The 22,613-nt window shown below is 36.4% G+C and overlaps 1 protein-coding gene across 2 annotated transcripts in view; it reads right to left on the minus strand.

The window, feature by feature from the left end:
- AHRR (aryl hydrocarbon receptor repressor) overlaps positions 1-22,613 on the minus strand; it is a 284,514-nt gene that overhangs the window by 94,419 nt on the left and 167,482 nt on the right. For both annotated transcript variants that reach the window (XM_056824349.1, XM_056824350.1), the window contains exon 4: positions 21,900-22,000. In XM_056824349.1, the coding sequence (XP_056680327.1) occupies positions 21,900-22,000 (101 nt within the window). The remainder of the gene's footprint in view (positions 1-21,899; positions 22,001-22,613) is intronic.

Below are 22,613 nucleotides of genomic sequence, written 5' to 3' on the forward strand. Positions count from 1 at the left end.
AAAAGCTGCTATTTATATTTTTGCATATGTAGGTCCTTTTCCTTTTCCTTTGATCTCTTTGAGCTATAAAATTTTGAGATTAAATTTCAACTTTGTTCTTTTTTCCCATAAGTTTTATATTGAAAACTTGAGGGAAAAATTATAATCAAAACACACTTCATCTAAGGAAGGAGATAATACAAGGGGAAGCTAGAAAAAGAAAATAACTGAAAGCTAAGGAGTACTGATTTATCTAGTAATGATGTGATATATGATATATGGTATATGAATGTAATGGAAATCTTATTAATCATAAGAAATTACAATTGAGATGTTTTCAGAAAATACTTCAAAGACTTGTATGAATTGATATGTATTAAAATGAGAAAGAACAATTTATGTAGTAACAATAATGTTGAAAAAAGACCTTTCAAAAGATTTGAGAACTCTATTAATGAAATCACTACAACTCTAGAGGACTTCCTATCAGAAGCATGTTGGGAGCAAAGTATAGAAAGAGTCTTACATTTTAAGATATGGCCACTATATGGGTTTGTTAGCTTGGCTCTCTTTATTTGTAAAAAAGACTTTTTTTTCTTGTCTTTCCTTTTTTTTTTTAATTTGTGATAAGGGGTATTTGAGAGGGACTGAGGCTAGAAATAGTGATACCCCCCAAAAAAGTTATCAAAGCAATTTTAAGTGCACAGAAAAGAATGAAAGGAAGTTCAGAAGGAAGAAAAGCAAAGCAAGGTAGCTTTGGAAACAACAGTTGAATGTATTAAATACTTTTTTTCAATTTGAAAACTTTTATTTAATTAATTGATTTAGAATATTTTTCTATGGTTACATGATTCATGTTCTTTCCCTTCCCTCCTCCCACCACCCTCCCAAAGCCAATGAGCAGTTCCACTGGGTTTTACATGTGTCATTGATCAAGATCTGTTTCCATAGTATTAATATTTGCATTAGGGTGATCATTTAGAGTCTACATCCCCAATCATATCCCCATCAACTTGTGTAATCAAGCAGTTGTCTTTCTTCTGTGTTTCTACTCCCACAGTTCTTTCTCGTAGGTCCCTCAGAATTGTCCTGGATTATTACATTGCTGTTAGTAGAGAAGTCTATTACATTCAATTGTACCACAGTGTATCAGTCTCTGTGTACAATGTTCTCCTGGTTCTGCTCCTTTCACTCTGCATCAATTCCTAGAGGTCGTTCCAGGCTCCATGTAATTCCTCCAGTTCAGTATTCCTTTCAGCACAATAGTATTGCATCATCAATATATACCACAATTTGTTCAGCCATTCCCCAATTGAAGGGCATCCCCTCATTTTCCAATTTTTTGCCACCACAAAGAGTGCAGCTATGAGTATTCTTGTACGGGTCTTTTTCCTTATTATCTCCTTGGGGTATAAACCCAGCAGTGCTATGGCTGGCTCAAAGGGCAGACAGTCTTTTATCTCCTTTGGGCATAGTTCCAAATTGCCAGCCAGAATGGTTGGATCAATTCACAACTCCACCAGCAATGCATTAATGTCCCAACTTTGCCACATCCCCTCCATCATTTATTACTCTCCTTTGCTGTCATGTTAGTCAATTGGCTAGGTGTGAGGTGGTACTTCAGAGTTGTTTTGATTTGCATTAAATACTTTTACAAAAAAGTAAACAAGATTCCAGATTCACACAGAATCCTCTTTTAATGTTCTACTTTGTATGAAAACTCTTATGGGGAGGTGGCATTTTTTAAATTCAAAATTATAAAAATAAACATAACATTTTATTTAGAGATGAAAATTTAAAGAAATTAAATCTATGGAAAATTTTATTATCTTTTTGCCAGTTTTTAAATACTGCCAATTTGTTTCAATTATCAATCTTATTCTCAACTTAACATTAAAATGTTCTTTTACAGTTCATCTTGCTAACCTTAATATGTAATCCAGGCATATCATAGTCTGTACACAGCAGCTTGTTCTCAAAGTCCTTCATGCTTTCATAATGTAATAGGTCTAACTAATTGCTTATAAGCTAATCAAGATACAGGTATTAGTTTAATTTCTTTAATGTGTTTTCTATTCTGTGAATCCCTAGCATCATGGAATTTTTAGAGTTAGAAAAGATCTTAGAATTACCTTAGTATCTCATTTCACAGATATAAAGCCTGAGTAAAATTACTTGCCCATTGCAAAACAACCAGTTAATGGCTAATTTTTTTTTAACTTTAAGAGAATCTCTAACCCTAGTTAATGGCAGAATCTGGGCAGCTAGTGGATAGAGTACCATCCCTAGAGTCAGGAGGACATGAGTTCATTGAGGACCTTAGACATTTACTAGCTATGTGACCCTGAGCAAGTCATTTAACCCTGTTTACCTCAGTTTCCTCATCTCTAAAATGAGAAGGAGAAGGAAATAGCAAACCACTCTAGTATCCTTGCCAAGAAAACCCTGAATGGGGTCACAAAGACGAGGATGGTACACCTACATGGCTCAATGGATAGAGTGCTGAACCTAGAGTCAGGAACATTCTTTTCCCCCAAGTTCAAATCTAGCCTCTGACATATACTAGTTGTGTGATCCTATGCAAGTCATTTAATCTTGTTTGTCTCAGTTTCCTCATCTGTAAAATGAGCTGGAGAAAGAAATGGCAAATCACTCCAGTATCTTTGCCAAGAAAAGCCCAAATGAAGTCACAAAGTATTGGATATGATTGAAAAGACTGAATAACAATGACAAAAATCAAATTAGAATCTCTGTCTTTTGATCTAGCCCTTTTGAATAATAATTGACAATTCTATGGTACTTTATGATTTATAAACAGCTTTCTAAACATCATTTTACTTGTTCCACATGACAACCCAATAATACCACTGCTGCTAACTCCATTTTACAAATGAGGAAACTGAGAAAAGTTAAGTCACTTGATTGAAGTCCTATAGCCAGTGTCAGAAGGTTTCAGCACTCTGCTATAATTGACTTCTCTTCCAGAAGAGAAGCAAAAATCATTAAAAAATGTATAAAAACACATAAAGTATCTGTATACTAACAAAAAAAATCACTACTCCTTTTTTTTCCTAATCAGAAGGGGTTATATGGTTTTGGAAAAAGATTGCTGAACTCTGAAGTTCCAGGTCCTAAATTTGAATTTCTGACTATCACTATCTCTCTGACCTTAGCCAGGTCATTTACCACCCTCTAAGGAGGTTGTACTAAATGGCCTTTAAGGTTCCTGCCATGAATTTTCTCTTGATAGAAAAAATAGAACTTGTTTTAGCCAACTGAATTTCCAACTCTCAGCTTCTCTGCCCAAGCTGCCAGAAATAGAACTACAATAGTACTACTCTTGGCAACAGAGGTGGTCCCCAATTAACTTGAAACTTTTACAAACTCTTGATACTGACTGCCTAAGCAAAAGAGATAGATTTAGAACTGATATCTAAAGGAAATAATAGCCATTCTAACCTAAAATATTTTTCAACAGTAATCTAAACAGAACAATTATGATTTTAAAATATAGCTATAAAGTTGGTTTCATTACATGCCACTTCTAGAACCTATTCATTCCCCAAACCATCCCCCTTTTTTCCAATTCAATTCAACAAATATTTATTAAGAACCTAAAAAGTCAGGTACAAGAGAAATAATGGGAAAGCAAAACATTTCCTGGCCTCAAGAAGCTTATGTTCTACTGAGGAAATTTAGTATAGGCATGGAAAAAGAGAGCAATTTGAGTTGACAGAAAGCACTAGTAATTGATGGTGTCAGAGGAGGATTCACAAAGAAAATAGTCCCTAAAATGAAGTAAAGCTTCTGAAAGATGAAGGTAAGGAGGAAATGCATTCCAAGTCATGGAGATTAGCTTGTGCAAATGCATAGAGGAAAGTGGCAGAATTCTGAGCTTAGGGTAGACTAATTTGATGGCAATATAAAGTGTATGAAATGAGGATGACAAGGGTATGTTGGTAAGTGTTTGGCACCAGGATACTTGTTGGCAAACCTGTATTTAACTTCATTATTAGTATTTCCTCCACCACTGTCTAAAAACTCAACAAAATATTCAATCAAATCCTAATTTATAGTTTGCCAATTTCCAAGGTGTAAATAATCATATTGAAAGTTTAATGATCAACTCTCTGGAGTCTGTAGTAGCTGGCTCCAGTACATCATGAGATCAATATTATGGAGGTCCATAGAAGCCAGTGTAAGGGGGTTTTATTTTATACTTGAGATGAAGGAAGTTGATAAAAGAAACCCACACCTTAGAGAAATGTTTGTATCTGTATAGAGAGCAGCCTCCTAAAAGGAAAGAGATCAGAGATTAGGCAAACCAGTTAAGATGATACTGCAATGATCCAGGTGAAAAGTAATGAGGTCCTAAAATAGGGTGGTAGAATAGAAGTGAAAAATGTTGCAATGATACCTGGTGATAAGATACAGGAGAAGGAAAAGTCAGGATGAGTCTGAGGTTCCAAACCGGGATGACCATGAGAATGATGTCACCCTCAAAAGCAATGGGGAAATCTGTCAAGGTGAATTCTATTTTAAATATACTGAGGTTGTGGTGCTCATAGGACATGTAAGTTGAGTTTGAGTTCTCTTTCATAAAATGACTAATATGGAAAAATTTTTTGCACTATTTCATATGTGAAATCTTTATCAGATGGCTTTTAGTCTCAGGGATGGGGGAGGGCAAGATGGTGAGAATTAGGCTCAAACTTAAAAAAAAAGGTTAAAAATTATTTTTTATGTAATTGAGGAAGAAAAAAACTTTTTTAAAAAGGACACAGACTGAAATGTCCCAGTGAGCAGTGAAAGGTGAAGGACCAGAGTTCAGGAGAGAATTCAGGACTGAATATATCATTTTGAATATATATATATGCACATATATATATATATCTTCACTTGTGAAGAGATGCTGATTAAACCAATGGGAAATTATATGATTAAAAAGATAGAAAAGAAGGCCTTGAGGACCTCCACACATAGAAGGTAAGGGATAGTTGATGATCCTGCAAAAGAATCTGTGAAGTAGTCAAATAGGTAGAAGAACTAGAAGAAAGCAAGACCATGAGAGCCAATAGAGGAAGACATTATTTAGGAAGAATAAGATGGTTGACAGTGCCAAAAGCTGGATGCTTTGAACATGTCCAGTCAGATGAGGATGATAAAAGAGTTAGTGAATTTAGAAGTTTTTTTCCTAAATTCACTTTTTCCTTTTAAATGTTCTTTAATTAAAAAAACACAAACAACTTACCTTCTGCCTTAGAACCAGTATTAAGTATTGGTTCCAAAGCAAGACCATGTAAGGTCTAGGAAATTGGTTTAAGTGACTTGCCAAAGGAATTGTCTGAGGTGACATTTGAACCCAGCACCTCCCATCTCCAGGCTTGGTTCTCTATCCACTAGGCCACCTAGTCATCCTTTCCTTTAAAGTTTCTTAAAGAAATCAGTTGAGTTCTACCACTAACTAGCTATATAGTGTGGGCTAGTTTTTTAATATCCTTAGGCATCAATTTACTCATCTGTAGAGTAATTGGGATAGGATCAGTAGATGTCTCTTCCAACTGTTTAAGTCTATATTCTTCAAAACATCATACCTTATCCTAGTTCATCTTCTAGGGACTGAACATAAGAGCTATGTTCCTTCCATCCCTCTCTCTCTCTCTCTTCCCCATTTTACTTTGTTTTGGGTTGGGGTTTTTTTTCCCTTCACTTCAAAAAGAGTCTCTAACCCCAAAGTTTGAGAATCACTGTACTGGAAAATGCTATTAAAGATAACCACAACCCTCACTAGATAACCCTATAATGATTCAAATCAAAGTAAACTTCCTGAAACTTAAACTCAGGAAATCCTGTGGCCCAGATAATATGTCAAATGAGATGCTAAAATGTAGCCATGATCACATTTAGAAAGCTCGTCAGTAACTGTTTAATCTAATTCTCTGATCTAAGCATTTGTTTCTTTAAGATACAGTCAGAAGAATTAATTATTCCAAGATGTTGGAATATAAAGCACCACAAAGAATAGCAATGACCATGGAGCAGCAGCTTGCAGAAAGTAGTCTGCAGCGTCTGGAATGAAATTATCAGATAACACCTAGACAGTCAGTCTTAGTCACCAGGGGCAAATCTGATTGCTCCCGGGGAAAGGCCCTGAACACAGGAGATGCTTCCAGAATCATCGGATTTGCCTACTCTCAGGATGGAAATGAAAAATTAACATGAAGTGGACCTTTTGGAAAAACTGTGCACTAAAATTCAGCTGAGGTGGTGGAGCTATCACAGGGTCAGCCAACAGATGCCTCCCTGAGGTTGTATTTTGGGGAGAGGCCTGAAAGATTAGAGAGCCGTGGTCATAGCAAGGTGGAACAGAACCAGGACATGATTCACAAGCCTAAAGTGGGGCCCTCTGATTCAGGCTTCCCACGGAAAACTCAGAAGGCTGTAATTCTAGGAAGGGATCATAACAATCTTTTGGGTTGTTGTTTTTTTTAGCTGACACTTAAAATTCTCAGAGCATCCAATAATATTCAGCAGAAATGCAACAACACTCTTATTGGTCTCTTCTCACCATGCCTCCTTCTCAAAACTGGGGTTCCTTAGCCTTTGCTCTTTCTACCTCCATTGACGAAACAACTACAAGTCAGTTCTTTCTTTGTTTTTTTTTAGGGGTACACACTCTTACTAAAATGGAATTTTGGCAACATTAGTTTTTGATCAGAACTGGAAAGAATAGCAAATTTGCCTGAGAGGACCACAAAAATTTTATACAGCTTTGCCTAATGAGGTACCCTATCAACTTAAGGTTTTTGCTCCTCTTTTATACTTAGGAAGTCACAAGGAAAAAGAACCCCAACAATTTAAATATCTTGCACTCAAAACAGAACTTGGATTGGTTCCAATTTATTATCCTAAAAGGTTTTTTTTTTTAAACTAACACTGGTGAAATATACAGATTTAAAGTAAGAAATGAAATTATTATTGAGTTTCCTTTCTAAAAATCCACTGGGAAATAAAGCAGAGAAATGTTAACTATCTTCTGTTATTTCCTTGTGCAGAAGGTACATCAGTAATCCACAAGTAATTTCATGTAATCCACAAAATTTCTGTTCTGAGATTTCCCATATTTAATTAAAAGCAAACCTCTGCATGTTATACACAATGATGCCACACCAAATGATAACCTGCTTGACAGAGACCTGTCTTTGTTATGGCACCTGGCAGTGTTTCTGGGTATCCTATATGAATGTTACACACACTCAAACCAAGAAGCTGAAATTCTGTACAATAAATCAATTTAAAAGAATATATTTTATTCCCAATGTTTTTGAGAATAAATTTCTAGGCTCCCTGGATCAAAGCCAAACCTTTCAATTTGATATTCTAAATAAATTGCCTCCATTTTGCTCTTCCCAATTTAGGTATCAGTACCATATTTGTTTCATATAGGGACTTTAGCAAAACTCTTTTACTTATTATTCCAAATAATTTATTTAATATTGGGATCAATTGTTTGGTCAATTAAATGTTTGGTCAAATTCACTTATGAATTCATCTGGTCCTGATGTTTTGTGGGCTTTTTTGGAAGTCCGTTTATGGCCTGTTCAATTTTTTTTTTTATCTAAAATAGGTTTAAAGAGGCAACTAGGTGTCTCTGTAGATTGAAAGCTAGGTCAAAAGATTAAATAGGTCCTGCGTTCAAAACTGACCTCAGATACTGTCGAACTGTGTGACTTTGGGTAAGTCACTTAAGCCCCATACGCTAGCCCTTATGGCTCTTCTGTCTTAGAACTAATGTACAATATTGATTCTAAGATAGAAGATAGGGGTTTAAAAAAAAATGTTACTTGTATTAATTTCATCTTCATTGGTGGTATTTTTGCCGTTTTCATCTAATGCTAATGATTTGATTTTCTTCTCTTTTTAAAAATCATATTAACCAACTGTTTATTTTGTTGATTTTTTTCATTGGACCAATTCTTAGATTTATTTATCAATTCGTTATTTTCTTACATTCAGATTTAATAATGTCCCCTTAAACTTTGGGGATTACTAATTTGATGTTTAGTTGCAGATTTTTAATTTGTTCTTTTCCTAGTTTTTTTTAATTGCATTCCCAATTCATTCATCTGTTCTTTCTCTATTTTATTAATATAAGCATTTAGAGATAATAGTTTTCCTCTAATCAGTGCTTTTGCTGTTTTGGTATACTATTAATACCTAAATTAGGAAGAGCAAAAACAAAGGAAAAAATTATAGACAAATTTCATTAATGAATATAAATGCAAAAATCCTAAATAAAGTACTAGCTAGGAGACTACAACAATAATTCACAAAGATTGTGAACAAACAGAATTTAAACCAGGAATGCAAGGATAGTTTACTATAAGGAAAACCATCAACATAACTGATCATATTAATAATAAGAGTAAAACCATTCTGGAGGGCAATCTGGAATTATGCCCAAAGGGCGATAAAAGACTGCCCTTTGAGCCAGCCATAGCACTGCTGGGTTTGTACCCCAAAGAGATAATAAGGAAAAAGACTTGTACAAGAATATTCATAGCTGCGCTCTTTGTGGTGGCCAAAAATTGGAAAATGAGGGGATGCCCTTCAATTGGGGAATGGCTGAACAAATTGTGGTATCTGTTGGTGATGGAATACTATTGTGCTGAAAGGAATAATGAACTGGAGGAATTCCATGTGAACTGGAACAACCTCCAGGAAGTGATGCAGAGCGAAAGGAGCAGAACCAGGAAAACATTGTACACAGAGACTGATACACTGTGGTACAATTGAACATAATGGACTTCTCCATTAGTGTCAATACAATGTCCCTGAACAACCTGCAGGGATCTAGGAGAAAAAACACTATCCACAAGCAGAGGACAAACTGTGGGAGTAAAAACACCGAGGAAAAGCAACTACTTGACTACAAGGGTTGAAGGGATATGACTGAGGAGAGACTCTAAATGAACACCCTAATGCAAATACCAACAACATGGAAATGGGTTTGAATCAAGGACACTTGTGATACCCAGTGGAATCATGCATCAGCTATGGGGGGGGGAAGGGGGGAGGTAAAAAAAATGATCTTGGTTTCCAATGAATAATGTTTGAAAATGACCAAATAAAATAATGTTTAAAAAAATAATGAGTAAAAAAATCATATTATTTTATCAATAGATACAGGAAAAGCCTTTGATTAAAATACAACACTGATTTCTATTAAACATACTGGAAAGCATAGGGACAAAATGGAGTTTTTCTTAAAATTATATGAAGCATCTACCTAAAACCATCATCAAGTATTATTTATAATGGAGATAAAGTAGAAGCCTTCCCAAAAAGATTAAGAGTGAAACAAGGACACCTGAAGGAATCAGAATGGGCAGAGGTAATAAAACCATCTCTGTTTGCAGACAACATGATGATATATGTGGAAAACCCTAGATATTCACCTAAAAAGTTAGTTAAAACTATCAGTAATTTTAGCAAAGTAGCAGGATAAAAAAGCCCATATAAATCAGCATTTTTATATATGACTAACAAAGACTTGCAAGAATAATAGAAAGAGATATTTCATTTAAAATCACCAGACACAGAATAAAATCCCTGGGAGTATACTTGCCAAAATAAACCCAGGAACTAACATGAATATAATTATGAAACAATTTTTATACAAAGTCAGATCTATATAATGGGGAAAAATATTAATTGTTCTTGGATCAGTAGAGACAATATAATTTAAATGGCAATCCTACCTAAACTAATCTATTTATTCAATACCATCCCAATTAAATTACCAAAAATTATTTTATTGAGCTAGAAAAAATAATAACAAAATTCATTTGAAAAAACAAAAGGTCAAAAATAGCAAAAGAATTAATGAAACAAACGTAAAGGAAGGAGGTCTACCAGATTTTAAATTGTATTATAAAGCAGTAATTATCAAAACTATCTGGGCACTGTCTAAGCAATGGAAAAGCATATCAGTGGAACAGAACAGACATACAAAAAGCGTAGTAAAAGACTATAGTAAACTTGTATTTAACAAAAATATAGAAATTGGGATAATAAATTACTCTTTGGTAAAAATTGTTGGGATAACTAGAAAGTAGTTTGGCAGAAACTAAGTATAGCCCATATTTTATGCCATTCACTAAGATCAAAATGGACACAATCTAGACATAAAAGGAGATATGATTAGCAAAGAACAGTGAATATATTAGACCTATGAACAGGAGAGGAATTTGTTAGTAAACAAGATATGGAGAATATTGTGAGATGTAAAATGGATAATTTTGAGTACATTAAATTGAAATTAATTTTTTTTGCAAATAAAAGAGATTTTATTTGAACAGTTTTCATATTAAAAGGATTAAAGAACTCTCTGCCTTCTTAAAGAGAGTATGTGGAATATATTTTCCTTAACAATTTTGATCATTATTTTGAATATTAGTTATTGTACTAGGTTGTAATACAGAAAATAAGAAAAACAAGGTGTCTACACAGACTTCCTGTTATCGCTGAGCTAACATCAGTGCATCTATTTATAGCAACTCTTTTGCCTTCTCATTTGCTAACCCCAATCACATATGAATGAATTTAGAACTCAGATGTCTAATTTATTAAAATATGTGAAAATAGAAATAAAAAAAGTACTCAATGAAGGATACGGGGCTCTCTTACCAGGAAATTATTTAATGCATGTAAATTGTAGTTCAGCTAAATGCTAATGCTCTACCACAAAAGCACATATTAAGTTCAAATCCTCTCTGCCACTTATTACCTTTGTACCCTTGGGCAATTCACATGAACTCTCTAGGCCTCATTTTCCTCATCTGCAGGGAGTGAGATATGATCTCTAAGTCACTTCTAAAATCTGTGACTTAGCTTAATTCTTTATTACATATTGCCTTGTTATCAAATTTGGGGGGTTGGGAAAAGAAAAATACCTTGTCTTTCCAACTTGACTTCCTTCAGAAAAGAAAAGGCATCTTATGTTCCTTCTTATCATGTACTCAGCACAGTGCCCAGAACAGAACAGAAACTCCTTTGCTCACCATGATTTATTGATAACTTTTATAAACAAAACAATCTCAAAACAAAAGGAAGGCACATAAAAGCTTATTTAAATAGAAATCAATACAACTAAAACTTAGCATGTAAAATATTTTAAGACACATTTTAAAGACACATTTACTTGTGCCTCTTCCAAATTTTCCTAATTCTGGTAAGCACACTGCCAACTTTTGTTGTTGTTCATTCATTTCAGACTCTTCATGACACCATTTGGGATTTTCTTGGCAAATATACTGAAGTAATTTGCCATTTCTTTCTCCAGCTCATTTTGCAGATGTGGGAACTGAGGCAAAAAGGCTTGTCCAGGGTCACACAGTTAGTAAGTGTCTAAGGCAGATTTAAATTTGGGAAGATGAATCTTCCTGACTCTAGATCCAGCACTCTAATCCTTGTGGCCCCTGGCTTTATAATCTCCTATGTTTAGAATCTTGGAATCAGTCTTAACTCTTCCCTCTCCCTCACCTCCCATATCCAACCCTTATTTTCATAATATCAGCTATGTCTATTTCCTTTTTCCAGTCATCATTTATCACTCCTCTAATGGAATTACAGCAGCCTTCTGATTAGTGCTTTTTCCAATCTATCTTCTACTAGTTGACAAAATAAGATGTAAGGTACAGGTCTAGCCATGTCACTCCTTGCTGAAAAAATCCTCAGTGGCTCCCTATTTTTTTCAGGTTAAAATACAAACGCCCTGACATTTAAAGCCCTCCAATAAAAGCCTCTGCCCCACCTTTCCAGACTATCATTTCTTCTTCTTCTTCACAAAATATACCATCATTAGTTGTTTACTCAACCTGGCATTCTATTTACTATCTCTGTGTCTGTCCACAGGCATGTGCCCAGGATACACTTCCTCCTCCTCCTCCTCCTTAATCCCATCTCTTAGACTCTTTGTCTTTCTTCTTGGCCCAGGGCAGGTGCTGTCTCCTAACTCTCCCTTCTCAAATGCTTGTGGGTGACATCTCCAGTACTACGTAAGATCCTCAATGATCTGAAGTGCTCTATCTATTTTGTCTTTGTTGCCCCAGAGTAGACATTTAATAAATGTCTGTTGAACTGATTTGGTAAGAATATATACATATATAAAGTATATAATAAAGAAATATATAAATATGTTTATACATATTATATTCACAGATATATACAAATATATATACATAAGTGTATATATATATATTTGTGGATACATATATATGTATATAAACTGCTGAAGGTAGCTAAAAAGCCAGAATACAGTCTATATTAAGGCCCTTCCCTAGTTAGAATGTAGCAGCTTGTGAATTTGGCTGCTGAGCCAGCTACTTCTTAACTCTCTGCTGTTTTACTTCCCCTCCTTTCTTTCTCTTGGTTTGAAACCTGGAGTAGTGTATAGAACTCTGAACTTGGAATCGAGGTGGCCCAGCCTCGAATCCTGTCTCAGCCACTATAAGCTTGGCAAATTACCAAACCTCTCTCATCCTCTGTTTACTTATCAGTGAGATGGAGAAAATGAGTATCTATATTACAGGGTTGTTGTGAGGATCAAATGCGATAACACATGGAAAAGTACTTAGGAAATCTTAAAAGACTATAGAAGTATTAGTTGTTGTTCTTTTTGTTATGATTATAAAGGTTACACTTTGGGCAACCACCCCTGAGTGATTATGTTTAAAATCATATTAAATTATATTAATCATAAATCATATTAAAAATCTTATTTATCTACTATAAAAAGCACACGATGCCAGAAGCAGATGACTAATGACAGCACATGTGAGCGTTCCACTTGAACCACTCTCATTTTAAAAAATTAATTTCATATTTGCTTTTTGTCTTTATGTCATAGTTGTTTCTCTCCCAAGCTCCTCTAAATGGAACTCTTCCCATATGACCAACAAAAACAAACCCATAAAAGCATCAAGTACAGAGGTTGTGTATAACAAAGTATACAACAGTCTATCCTAATTGTTCCTCTCTTAGCTAGGAAGGAAAAGGTATCTTTTCTTATCTTCTCTCTGGGACTTAACTGGCTAAGCTACCACTTCCAGACAGCTAAAGACAATTTAAACAAAAGACTCTCTCATGGGTCAGGACTGTAGGAATGGAAGCTTTAGATGTTTCTAACAGTTGGCAGCTCAGACACAAAGATTATGGAGTGATTTTATTGAAATTTAATAAGCTCTGAAAAAGTGAAATTCTTGGGATTTCTAGCTTCAAACAAAATGCAGAAAGAAAAAAAGAGTGGCAGAGTTTGAGCCTTGCTGAAATCTCTTAGCCCATCCCTGCACTTTTGAAAGCCCATCTGAGTGCATAGGCAAAGAGAGAAATGTGATAAGAATGACTCAAAAATTTGAAAAGGGACTGTGGAGGACCCAGAATGAATAGTAAGGGAGCCACATGGAATTTATAAGACACATGAAGTCATTCACACCAAAGCAAGCAATAGGAGGCTCACAGAGTTCTGGAACAATCAATAATGTGGAAAGAGAAAGAAAGAGACAATAGAGGACTGGGAAAGGCACTATAAACAAGGTCTGGAAGTCTCTGGATGATGTTGCTAAAAGTAACCAGAAGGGAGACTACTTGGTGATCCAATGGATTGAGAGCCAGGCCTAGAGATAGAAGGTCCTGAGTTCAAGTCTAGACTTAGACACTTCCTACCTGGGTAACTCAGGGCAAGTCACTTCACCCCTGTTGCCTAGCCCTTGCCACTCTTCACTCTTGGAATACACAGTATTGATTCTAAAGCAGAAGGTAAGAGTTAAAAAAATAGGGTTAATAAGGGTTAAAAAAAATAACAAAGTTAGACAGGGAGGGCTACACAGCTGCACCTGGTGGGATTTAAACTCTGGTGTCTACACCTAAAGACAGTGAGACAAGGAGATGAAGTAGAAAGGAATACAGAAAAGACTGTAGATTAATCAATCCGGGCTCATTGTGAAGGCCTGGGACTTAAAGCCTTTCCTCCTCCTGAAAAGAAACATACTTTGAAGCCTCAGGTTGTCTGTCTGGGGACTTTGGCGATTCTACAGTTGTGAGGTCAAACTCTTTATTTTTTGGTTTATATTATATAACTTATAAATTATATATTTATACTTATTGGTTCAGTTTTAATGAGACAAACATATTTTTGGTTTTGAAACCTGACCCAAGATTTCTTCAGTGTAGGGATCTATAGGTAAGGCATTTTCTCTCCCAAGACAGCTGAAAATGTGCTCAGCAATTAAAAGAGTTACCTGATCCAGCATTATCAAACTCAGAGAGAAACAGGGGCTACACACAGATGGATTCCTGTGGGCTGATTATTGATTCAGAAAACCACCTATTAGCATTACCTATGTTCTAGCATATTTTCATATAGTTTGCTAAATATTTCCCAATTACATTTTAATCTGGTTATTTAATATTTAACTTAATTTGGCTTTTTAAGTATTTAATTTAAATATTCTCCAATTACATTTTATTCTGGTTCAAACCACATTTGAAATTACTGGGTACAATGTGGTCATTCCACCTCTTCTTGTGTCCAAAAAATCTGACCTGGGATACTAAAAAGTTGAGTGATTTGTCTGGGGACATATAACCAATATATGCCAAAGGCTGGCTTTGAACTCAGGTCTTCCTGTTTGACAGGCCACTTCTTCATCCATTCTATCCTGGATATAGTATTTGGGTCTTTGAATAGTTACTGAAAACCAGAATCATGTTTTGGGGAAACCTGGGCTCTTTAAGGACAGATTATACATAACCCGAGTTCCTTTTTACCTCAGAATATCACTTTTTCTCTGCTGAGGAGAGGCGACAGGAATTGTAACAGGAGAGAGAGCAAAGTTTGAGGTTGGAGGTAACTTTCTGATAGGACTGTTGTGAGACCTTGGAGTGTTACCAAGGGAGCTTGTGAAATCTTCTCTTGAGGTTTGAGAGAGACAACAGTCTCTCAGAGATTGTGTTGGTCTTATTCAGCCTGGAAACCCTCAAATCTTATGCTTAGCAACTGGAATTCCCCTGCAGACACTAATGAGTCTCTGCTTAATCATTCTGCCTTGTTTTGTAGCTCTCCTGTGCATTTAACATGGGATATTTTGTTCTATAGTTATCTGAGTGTCTCTTCTCTCCACTATACTGACAAACCTCTGAAAGCAAAAGCTACAATTTATCTCAACTTTGTATCTCCCCCATCTAGGACCCTGGACTGTGCTCTAGTACATTTAATACATAGTTGTCCTATCCATCAGAGATCACAATAATAGCATACATATGTATATACATGCATACAATTTTTTCATATTGTTTCATTCTGCAATAGGGAAATTATAGAGAGAAGCCTAAGATGGAAAGTTGGCTTTAAGAAACTGGAAGCCAGGAGGTAGAGAAAGAAGGGTTAATGGATAGGCAACTGTCACTTGGTCCTTGGTCTTGGTCTTGGACTGCCACTTTGATCCTGGTCCTGCCCAAGCTGAGGGAGGAAGAGCTGCTTTTAGGAGCTTTTCCTTTCTCACGTCTTTGGAGAACAAAGGACAACCCTTCAATCCTTCCCTATGGTTCCTGATCAGCTGGAGAAAAGTTTGGAGCAGATCTGGTTATCCCTGCTGTCCAACTTGCCTGGGCTTTATTCTAAATTAGGATGGGCTTTGGGGTCCAACCCAAGGTCAAACTCTGCTGAGTGAGCTCTGTCATTCTGAGCTACCATTACCAAACTCTTGAAACCTTCTTTTGGGAGTAAAAAGGATTACTTTTAGTCAGGCAAATGTTAGACGGATTTTTGGGTGATTTAGTTAGATCAGGAAGTGTCAGGGTACCTCAAGAAACCAAAGAATTTGTCTTGCAACAAACATAGGAAGGTGGGTGAGAAAGTAGAAAAATTAGAAGTAGAGGCCCCTCTTTTCCTAATCCTCACCTCCTAATTTATTTTTAATTAAAGAATTATTTTCTGCATATCTAAATAACTCATCAGTTTCAGGGCCTTGCGCACTATTGGCTCAGTGAGGGAAAGTGGACACCTGCTTCCCTTTCACTAGTAACAGCCAAGATACCCAGAAATTACAGCTGGGTATCTAGACAGTTCCCTAGGCTAAATTAGCATCTACCCACCTTGGTCCCCTTTTACTAATTTGTTTTTTCAATGAGATCCTCACAATAACCCCATTGAGATAGTTAGTCTAAACATTAGCCCCATTTTGTAGTTGAAGAAACCAGGGCTTAGAATATTTAAAATTTTCATCAAGATCTGACAGCTAGAAAGTCTAGAGGGAGCCAGTCTCAAACCCAAGTCCCCTAACTTCAAATGTGAACTCTTTTTACTGCCCTACAGCTAATCTTCTATTTTCTTGTGAAAGTATTTGGAAGCATCATGGGTCAGAAGGGATTAGTCTTTGAGTTTTCACTCCATTAAATAAAACCGCTAATGTTAAACTGTGTTCTAATTAAATCATTGCAGAGACTTTAAGGAGTCATAAAGACGAATACAAAATAAATGATGAAATAAGTGCATAGGTTTTCCCTGGACATCTTCCAACACTATAGTGACTCCAACAATATTCTTTATCTTGCAAACAATAACTTGAGCAAAGTTAGAAGACAGGACTATGGATTATACCCTCTAATTCTGTTTCATGATGTGAAATGTGAACAGCGTTTCTAACCTGAGGGGAACAAATCCAATCTTGATATGTACATAAAGACCTCACCAATTCAGCTGCATTGGCAGAAAGCAAAGCTCTGAAACTGAGATATAATCTTATTTTCAAGCACAGAGCAGACTATCAAGAATGCCTTGTATTTGACATTTATTTCAGGTGTTCAGTAGATAAGTTATTTTCATACTTTAAAAGCTCATGACTTTTGTATGATTTCTTGAAATCAAAGTATCCAGATTTGTTGTTTGAAAAAAATACATGCATGTAATGAATGTTTGTTGAATTGTTGGGTATTGACAGCTAGTCCCAGAACTTAAATATATGTGGAAGAAATTCTGCCTTTCCTAGTCCTTGATTGGCAAAAGAAATTATGCATTTCTTTTACTTGAAAGCAAAATACTGAAAATGTATAAAATTTTTAAAAAAGTATTTCTAACTTGTCCAAGGAGGGTCAACAGAGTTAAGAAGTTATCTCAAAAACTCAAATATAACAGAACATTTAAGACATGTCCTTCATAGTAATCATTATAAGAGCCATCTATAGAGCTCTTTAAAGTTTGCAGAAGGCAATGTATCTCATTTGAGTATTTTTTGCAGTTTCATAGGTGAGAAAATCTAAGGTCTTAGTTGTTTTTCAATTACGTGTGACTTTGCAAAGACTCCAAACTATGAGGTCTTCATGATCCCACTTGGGGTTTTCTTGGAAGAGATACTGGAGTGGTTTGCCATTTCCTTCTCTAACTAATTTCACAGATGAGGAAACTGAGGCAAACAGGGGTAGGTGACTTACCCAGGGTTACACCCAATATGTGTTTGAGGCTTGATTTGAACTTAAGTTCTCCTGACATCAGACCAAGTGCTCTAACCACCTACCTATCCTGGAACTAAGGGTTACATGAGGTTAATAGCTTGTCTACTACTTCTAGAGAGAGAATATCAATTATATTCAAATTCATTGAAGTCTTCCAACTCCAGATCTAGTATTCTATCCACTATATTATGCTGCTGTTCTTTCTAAGTAGTCATTGTGAGGGAATTTGTACTTATTTCATTAATTCTGTCATAGTTCAATGCAGTTTCAGAACTCCTTTTTTGAAAATTATCTGCCAGAGGAAACCTGTTTCATTACTTAATAGCATATGCATAAATTTACCACATTTTCTTAATGAATAAAGCTGAATGAGGGCGGTTTTCACTACTGACCACTAAATTAGAGACATCTTATTCGAAAGTTATATTGGCTGCAAGTCATCTCTGGTATTCAGCTCAGCAAACATTTTAAAAATACTTTCTATATGTTGGGCATTATGCCAGTGGTTAAAGATTCAAAGGCAAAATGATTCCTTTTCATCAAGAATTCTTTGGTAGTGGTGGTGAAGATTATATATAATAATTATGTTATATTATATATACATATATATATGATATAAAAACAACATAAAGGAGGGGATCAGGAAAGGTTTCAGGAAAGAAGTGATAGTAGAGGGGCTATGTAGAAAGGTAAAGTTGAATAAGCATTTTAAGTCCAAGGAACTGCCACTGTGATACATGGAGAACAGAGATGGAATATCTGATTCGAAGTTAATCTAGCAGTCTAGTTTGAATGGAATGTAGAGGACATGAAGAAGAGTAATGTGTAGTAAGGCTGGGAAGGTAGGTAAGTAGAAGTCATAATATAAAAGGTTTTAGATGCTAAATAAAGAGTTTGTATTTCTTAAGTCAATAAGTATTTAATTATTAAGTACCTGCAATCTGGTAGGCACTGTTCTAAGTGCTGGGGAAACAAAAAAATTTAAAAAAAAAGTAAATGGGAGAGGCGGACTCAAGATGGCAGCTTAGAGGCAGCAAAAGTTCAGATTTCTGAAAACTCTTCCTCACCAATTAAAAACCAAATGCTCCTAGGGGTCTGAAAACCAAACCTAACAACAGGAAAGAGCCAAGGAACCCTCCTGCTGGACTCAACTTAAAAGGTATGCCCCCTCCAAAAGCCTGAATTTGAGAACACTCAAGTTTAAGGGGAAGGAAGAAGGAAGATCCTAAGACCCCTCCCCCACTTATAGTACTGAGTCTTCAGCAGTGGCTGGAATCTCTGGGTGGGCAAGGGCACTAGTCTAGAGGGAGAACCTTGTGGGCAAAGCTGTTCCAGGCTCAGGGCTTTGAACACAGGCAGTGGGGAGGCAGCTGAAGTAGAAGCACAGAGGAGGAAGCCTAGTTCCAGCAGTGGAGACACACCATATTGCTACCCCTCCCCTTCCTGAGGTTTTGGCCTCAGGGCACATCCAGCTCTGCAAGATCAACTCCACTGATCTTATCAAGATTTCAGAGGGAAGAAAAGCTCAAGCTCCAACATCTCTCCCCCACAGACTGCTCTGAGTGCCTTGCTAAGCTCCAAGGGTGAAGATTGACAGAAAAGCCCAAACCCACAGATCCAGCCCATAATGAAAGGAGCAAGACTACAGGAAACTACAGGGGAAAAAGAAGCAGCAAAAATGATCAAACAACAGAAAAAGAAAAAAAGAAATTACAATTGACAGCTTCTATCCAGGCAATGAACAAAAAGCAAATGTAACAGAGGAGATCAAGGAACACCAAGCAAAAACACAGAAACTCCAGTGAATTAGACACAGGCTTTGGAAGAACTCAAAATACAATTGAAAACACAATTAAGAGAGGCTGAAGACAACTGGGAAAAGAACTTAAAAAGCAAGGTAAGTCATCTAGAAACAGAGGCACTTGAACTAAAATGAGAAAATAGTGCCTTGAAAGCCAAAATTAATCAGCTTGAAAATGAGGCAAAGGAGATGAAAGATGAGGCAAAGAAAATGAAAGATGGCCTTCAAAGAAAATCAAACCAGAAGGAGAAGGATTAACAAAAAACCAAAGATGAAATTTAGTCTTTAAAAACCAGACTACAACAATTAGAAGCAAGCGACTTCACAAGGCAGCAGGAAACTATAAAACAAAATCAAAAGAATGAAAAAATGAAGCACCTCATTCACAAAACAGAAGATTTTGAAAATCGTTCCAGGAGAGACAACTTAAGAATCATTGATCTACCAGAAGACCATGACAAAAGAAAAATCCTGGACATCATCCTACAGGAAACTATCCAAGAAAACTGCCCTGATATTTTAGAAGAAGAGGGAAAAGTAGAGATTGAAAGAATCCACAGATCACCTCCTGTACTTAATCCCCAACTGACAACACCCAAGAATGTTATAGCTAAATTCAAGAATTATCAGACCAAGGAAAAAATATTACAAGCTGCTAAGAAGTCATTCAGATACCAAGGAACCACAGTGAGGATAACACAGGATCTGGCTGCATCTACACTGAAGGACTGAAAGGCATAGAATATGATATTCCAGAAAGCAAGGGAACTAGGTCTACAACCAAGAATCAACTACCCAATAAAACTGACTATATTCTTACAGGGGAAAGTATGGTCATTTAATAAAATAGAATTCCAAGCATTCGTAAAGAAAAGACCAGAACTGAACAGAAAATCTGATGCCCAAGCACAGAACTCAAGAGAATCATCAAAAGGTAATTAAGAAATGGGGGGGAAAAAAACAAAAAAACCCCACTTTTTAAAGAGACCCAATAAGTTTAAATGATATGTATCCCTATAAGAAAAGAGGACATTGGTAACTTTTAAAAATTATTACTACCACCTGGGTAGATAGAAGAATTATACTTAGAGGGAACAGTGACAAACTGTATAGGATGAAATGCCAAGAAATGAATATGTATATAGATATATGTATACTCAAATATATATATATATGTGTGTGTGTATATACACATAACTAGAGCTTTTTGAAAAAGAGATTAATACTAAGAGAAATGGGAAAAGAAAGAAAATGGGGTATATTTGTATGTCACAAAGAAGCACATGGGGGGGGAGGGAGAGAACATCAATACACTGGATGGGTAAAGAGGTTGGATATAGGAAATACTCAATTCTTATGTGCATCGAAATTGACTCAAAGAGGGAAGAACAATCAAATACATTGGGGCAGAGAATGATTTGCACCCTATAGGGAAGTAAAAGGACAACAAATGGACTGGTAGGGAGGGAAGCCATATAAGGGAGGGAGAGGGTGGGGGGGTAGCTTAAAAAGACTGTAAAGAAAATAAGAGGGGGAATAAGAAGGGAGTAGGGGGGGTAGGAAGGGAAGTAAAATAAGGGTGGGATTTAGGGAGACTGATTAAAACCAAAACACTGGTGTAGATGGAAATAGTGAGAAAAAAAGGGCAGTACTAGGAGTGGAAATAAAAAAAAAAGTAAATTACAGTCTTTGTCCTCAGAGGGAGCTCACAGTCTAAAGGGGGAGGAGACAACAAAGAAACAAATATGTACAAACAAGCTAACAATAGGACAAATAGGAAGTAATTATAGGAGCAAAGACACTAGAACCATTGAGGGACTGGCAAAGGCTTCCTGTAGAAGATGGGATTTTAGTTTGGGCTTGAAGCAGAGATGAGGAAAGGGCGTTCAAGGTAGGAGGAACAACAACAACAACAACAACAACAACAACAACAACAACAAAATGTCCAGAATGAAGATATGGACTGTGTTATTCCTTGAACAACCAAGAGGTCAGTGTCACTATCTCTAAGAGTATGTGGTAGGAAGTAAAAAAATAAGAAGGCTGGAAAAGTAGAATGGATCTCCGTTATGAAAGGCATTGAATGCTACACAAAGCATCTTGTATTTGATTCTGGAGGCAATGGAGCCACCAGATTTTATTGAGAAGGGGGTGTGAGTGATATGGTAAGACCTGCACTTTAGGAAATCTCTTTGACAATTGAATGCAGGATGAGCTGAAGCAGGTAGACCCACCAGTAGGCGGCTGCAACAGTCCAGGTAAGAGATGATGGGTGTTAGTTTTTGAACAGAGTAGTAAAAATATCAAACTCTTATAATGATTATACATATGTGATAGTCTAGAACAGTGATGGCAAACCTTTTAGAGACCGAGTGCCCAAACTGCACCCTCACATGCATGTGAGTCACTGCCTTTCCCTAGACAGGGGAGGGAGGAAGTGCTTCTATTGGGATACTGGACAGAGGGGTAGGTGATGTCTTTAGGTGCAGTGGAGAGTGGGAATAGAGCAATATCCTTGCATGTGTGCCATAGGTTCTCCAACACGGGTCTAGAGGATACTTTGCATGATCTAGAATTGCAAAATAAAGAAGAAATTGTATGTACTCACTTCTAGCAGCAGTCCCCCTTCTGGCATGGCAACCCCAGTGGGAAGATGATCTTCTTTCACAGTGTGGTCACCTTGTGTCCTAAAGTGTTGCTCCTGAATAGCTGTTAGAGAAGAGATGCAGCAATACGTCAATGATTTCAATCAATTCATCCCCCCTGTCTTGGGCCCCAGAAAGCAAACCACATATTTTATGAGCTAGGATGACCTTCTTGGTAATCCAAGTGTTGTAAACATTGTTTTTTATTGAATGATATTTTTCCACTATTATGCTCTTCATCAAAAATAAGGCAAACAAATGAAAAGGTACAAGAAAACCAAGGGACAAAAACATCATGTTACTAAATCCTTAATGTTTATATAATTCAACCCAGTTAATGTTGGCTCACAGCCAGTGACCAAGAGAAGAAAGGATGACCCGACATTTAACGAAGTTTGATTTCATTTGTTTTAGAAACCTTTAACCAGAGGAGCAGGGGCTGGCTTAGTGGATAAAGAGCCATGCCCAGAGTAAGGAGGACCTGAAATCAAATTTTGCCTCAAACACTGCCTAGCTGTGTGACCCTGGGCAAGAAACTTAACTCCAATTGCCTAGTCTTTACCCATATTGTGCCTCAGAATGGATATTCAGTATCTACTCAAAAAAAAGACAAAAAGTAATAGGAAGGAAGGAAGGAAGGAAGGAAGGAAGGAAGGAAGGAAGGAAGGAAGGAAGGA

Source organism: Monodelphis domestica, chromosome 3 (assembly GCF_027887165.1).
Source record: "Monodelphis domestica isolate mMonDom1 chromosome 3, mMonDom1.pri, whole genome shotgun sequence".
Taxonomy (NCBI): Eukaryota; Metazoa; Chordata; class Mammalia; order Didelphimorphia; family Didelphidae; genus Monodelphis; species Monodelphis domestica.